The following is a 4,776-nucleotide window of genomic DNA, read 5'->3' on the forward strand; positions in this document are numbered from 1 at the left end:
ACAAACAATTACTTGCAGAACAAAAGCAGTTGTCAAAACTTTAGCAAAAAAAGCTGGAGCTTGAGTTAGAAGAAGCTAAGGCACAACTGGCAGTATCTCTTAGCATTCAGCAGGAGACAGCCAACTTGGGTGCTGGATCAGCACCATCTAAATTACGCGGTGTTCCACAGATTCCCACCATGGCCTTTAACACTCCCCATCAGGTTCCTGTAAAACCTGACAAAAGCCGTCCAGGTCCATCCTTACAAATTCGAGAACTGAAAGGAACTACCCGGGATCCCCGTCTTAACAGGAGGAGCCAACATTTTTCCCATGGCAAAGAGCAGAGTCATAGGAAGGAATTTGTAATGAACACGTTCAACAAGGCTGATGTTAAAACAGGTCAAACTGTCCCCTCTGAAAAACTCAATTCGGCCAAGCAAGAAACAAGTGAATCAAGTGAAAGAATAACCAAGCAAGAACTTGAGCAGTTAGATTCTAAATCTGAATCTAAATCACCTTTGAAAAACAAATTATCCCACCCCAAAGACTTGAAAAGTCAAGAATCAGAATGGAGGAGGTTGTGCGATATGAACAAGAGAGATCCAATTATAAAAATGTATCTTCAGGATAGAGCTGAGGGCAAAGATGAAGATGTCAAAGAAAAGAGAAGAACTGCTGAGAAAAAGGATAAAGATGAGCACATGAAATCATCTGAACACAGGCAGATTGGAGGTGGAAGTCAAATCATAAATGGCATTGTGCAAAAACAGGACATGGTTACAGAAGAATTGGAAAACCAGGGGACAAAACCAGGGAGATCACACACTCGAAAGAGATCAAGATCGAGGTCACCTAAGTTGTGGTCACCAACTATACATTCCCCAAAGGGAAGAGATAAATGGTCACCCAAAGAAAGGCAGAAAAGTATGTTTCCAACTTTGGCCCCCACAGCTGGAAAGATGCATCAGTCAGGACTTACACAGTCACATAGGGAAGAAAGAAATGTTAAGAAAAGTGCTAAGCAGGATGTTCGAGATCCCAGACTGCTGAAAAAGAGGCATGAAGGTCGGCCTCAAGAAACTGCAAGTAAACATTCTATGAGGTCAGATGCTGAGCCAAAAGAGAATATAGACAATTGGCAAAGCTCTAAGTCTGCAGAAAGATGGAAATCTGTTTGGCAAGAAAGTCAAAGCTTCAAACAGATGACCAGAGTAAAGCACCTCATCTAAGGCATAAGGAGAGCTGGTCAAGCACTAAAGGAATCTTGTCACCTGGAAGCCCAAAGCAGCCCCATGGAGCAAGGGTAGATGCCAATCTTGAGATTCCTAAAGACTTAACTCTTGCAAGCCAAAGAGAATTCCTTCAAAAGACGAGTGAACGTTTAGCTTCCGGTGAAATTACAAAGGATGAGTTCCTTAGTGTTGTGCATCAATTTCGACAGCTTTTTGAGGATCAAGATGGTGGAGGAGAGGAGCAGACATCTCCCTTCAATGATAGATTTCCACTTAAGCGACCTAGATATGAAGATTCAGATAAAGTGTTTGTAGATGGCCCAGCATCAAGATTTGTTGGCCTCCAAACAAATGAGCGGCTTCCAGCTTTAGCTGCAGACCGACCATTATTTGATGTGCCTGGTAAGGAATCTATGAAGAGAGATTGCCCAGGCAAGATAATTTGTGAAGGACCTAATAAATTAAGCCCTAGAATGAATGGACCTCCTAGAGCAGGTTCTTTTCGGTTTGATGGGTCACCAGGACCAATGGGAGGAGGAGGCATTATGCCATTCCAAGGACCAAAAGGTCAGTTTGGAGGTGGGGGCCCTTTGAGATTTCAAGTTCCTCCAGGACCAGTAGGAACACCTCTGTGGTGTGAAGGGACAATTGGTCAAGGAGGACGAGGAGGACACGGTCGAGGAGGACGCGGTCGACCAGGACGAGGACGAGGACGAGGAGGAGGCAGTATTCAATTTGAAGGTTCAACTCGTGTGACTTTTCAGGGATCTACAGGTGTTAGGAGATTTGAAGGACCAGGGAGTAAGCCTGGGGGTGATCTGAGGTCTGAGTGCCCTCATGGACAGACTGTGGGTAGTCTCAGATTTGAGGGGGATCATGGTCCATCAGGGGCAGCAATTAGGTTTGATGGGCCTCATGGTGAGCCAGGTGGTGCTATCAGATTTGAGGGCCCTTTGCTACAGCAAGCTGCTGGAATGAGGTTTCAGGGTCCCCAGGGTCAGTCTGTAGCTGGTCTGAGATTGGAAGGATATAATCAACTAGGTGGGAACCTTATTTCTGAGGGACCACATGGCCAACCAGGTGTTGGGATCAGGTTTGAAGGACCTTTAGTACAAAAGGGAGGTGGAATGAGGTTTGAGGGTCCTGAACCAGGAGGTGGCCTGAGAATTGAATCACCTCTGGGTCAAGGTGGTCCCCGATTTGAAGGTTGTCACTCTCTAAGGTTTGATGGACAGCCAGGTAAGCCATCACTTTTGCCAAGATCGGATGGAACACAAGGCCAGCCAGGTCCTAGATTGGAAAGAACTCTTCAGCCAGGTCCACAGAGATTTGCTGGGCCACCTGGACAGCAGGTTCAACCGAGATTTGGTAGTGTACCTCCAAGATTTCATGGGCCACAACAGGAGCAAGCATCAAGATCTGATATTCCTCTGGGTCTGCAAGGTCCCCAATATGACATCCATCCTTCACAAAGGCTTGAATCTTTCAATCAGACTGGCCCATATAATGACCCACCTGGCAATGCTTTGAATGTTCCGTCTGAAGGACTACAATTCCAAAGGCATGAACAGATATTTGATACACCTCAAGGACCAAACTGTAATGGACCTCATGGCCCTGGAAACCAGAATTTCCCAATTGCCCTTACCAGAGCTTCAGGACACTCTTTTGATGAAAAGAATCTTCAGAGTTCTCAGTTGGGAAACTTGGGTAATTTACCTAGTCCGATGTCAGGAGGAGATATTCAGCCATCACAAAAGGTTGTGACTGGTGTTGCTCAGCCAGTAGCATTTGGCCAAGGACAACAGTTTTTACCAGTTCATCCACAGAATGCTGGAGCTTTCATTCAAAATCCTTCAGGAGGTCTTCCTGAAGCATATCCTGATCATCATCTCAGTGAGGTGGATGTAAATGAATTGTTTTCAAAACTGGTAAAAGCAGGAATTCTCAAATTGTCACAGCCTGATTCAACTGCAACCCAGGAAAAGGAGGTTGATGCTCAGCATTCCCCTGAAGAGGGCAAGGATCAGAATGAAGATCAAGATGTTCCAAATCTCACTCATTTTACAACTGAAGAATTGAAACAACGTTATGACAGTGTCATAAACCGGCTGTACACTGGGATTCAGTGTTCTTCTTGTGGAATGAGGTTTCCGACATCCCAGAGAGATGTTTATGCAGATCACTTGGACTGGCATTATCGGCAAAATAGAAGTGAGAAAGATGTTAGCAGAAAGGTCACTCATAGACATTGGTACTGCAGTTTAACAGCCTGGATAGAATTTGAAGAAATAGCTGATCTGGAAGAAGATGCAGAACGCAGGTGTTTCGAAAAGGTTCATCAAGAGGTTGTCCTCAAATCTCAGGAGGCTGCTAAAGAAAAGGAGTTCCACAGTGTCCCTGCTGGACCAGCTGGAGCACTTGAGAGTTGTGAAGTCTGTCAAGAACAATTTGAACAGTACTGGGACGGAGAGGAGGAAGAATGGCACTTAAAAAATGCCATTGGAGTAGACGGAAAGATTTACCATCCATCGTGTTATGCAGGTGACCAAAACACATCTTCTTTTGCTTGTACACCATCTGCCATCAAGATGCCAGTTGAAAACCCTTGGAACATTATGTTGAACACTGTCAAAAACGATTTGCAAGAACCCTGTGAAAGTCCCCAAGTTAAGGAAGAGCAAACAGATGCCCCACCAGCCTGTGCAGAAGAAAGTGTAGCAACCCCCACTGACATAAAAACAGAAGAGGACACAGTTGAGTCAGTTTAGATAAAATGAGAAAGTTATGGTTTTGGTTTTGTAACAATAGCTGCTGTTGGACCTAGAAAGTGAAGCTTTTTTTATGTATTTAGAGACATCTCTATAAATTGACTAGCTGAGGCAGGGTCTCAGCTGTCATTTGGTTTATAAATAGGTTTTAGTATTTGCATTTCCTACTTCCTGCATGGTTTCAGGTGCTTGTTGTGGGAAAGTTCTCTAGATGAGTGCAAATTTAACCAAATGAAATTGTATGTGTAAAAATGTGCGATTTTCACTTGTGAACTGTAAATTTCAATAAAAATATTTTGCTCTACTAAAACAGTTGAGTTCATGTCCTCATCCTTGTGCGACTCCAACATTCCTCCATCCCACCCCTCTGAAGAAGCTGTGACACTACATTCTCACATAAGTGTTTGGTTCAAGACTCATCTGTGTTGTGAGCTCACACACATCACACTGCAGACGCTGAGGCAGTGTTCATCCTGAGCACAGGCCACTGTCCCTGTCCAGACCAGGCTCTTGGGTCCACCAAGGCCTCTGGTGGCCAGACACCTCCAGGATTGGCATGACATTTCTGCCCTGACTGCCTCAGCACTGTGTTGTCCCTGAACAGTGGGGACTGTGTGGGGATACTTCCTGATAGACACAGCCATGCTTCTGCCCCTTGGCCTGGACTATGTCTGCTGACACCGATGTTGCTTCTGGTATCGGGAGGGTAGAATCTGGGGCACATCTACAATGTACAGAATAGCCCACAACAGCAGATTCTCCTCTGCAAATGACCATGGCCAAGGCCAAGA

At 45.1% G+C, this 4,776-nt stretch overlaps 1 protein-coding gene across 1 annotated transcript in view; it reads left to right on the plus strand.

The window, feature by feature from the left end:
- LOC143271962 (pre-mRNA cleavage complex 2 protein Pcf11-like) overlaps positions 1 to 3,985 on the plus strand; it is a 5,059-nt gene extending 1,074 nt beyond the window's left edge. The window contains 2 exon segments of the mRNA XM_076564888.1: positions 4 to 1,173; positions 1,176 to 3,985. Of these exon segments, the coding sequence (XP_076421003.1) occupies positions 4 to 1,173; positions 1,176 to 3,985 (3,980 nt within the window).
- Positions 3,986 to 4,776: the final 791 nt, after the last annotated feature.

Source organism: Peromyscus maniculatus, chromosome 1 (genome assembly GCF_049852395.1).
Source record: "Peromyscus maniculatus bairdii isolate BWxNUB_F1_BW_parent chromosome 1, HU_Pman_BW_mat_3.1, whole genome shotgun sequence".
In the NCBI taxonomy this organism is placed as follows: domain Eukaryota; kingdom Metazoa; phylum Chordata; class Mammalia; order Rodentia; family Cricetidae; genus Peromyscus; species Peromyscus maniculatus.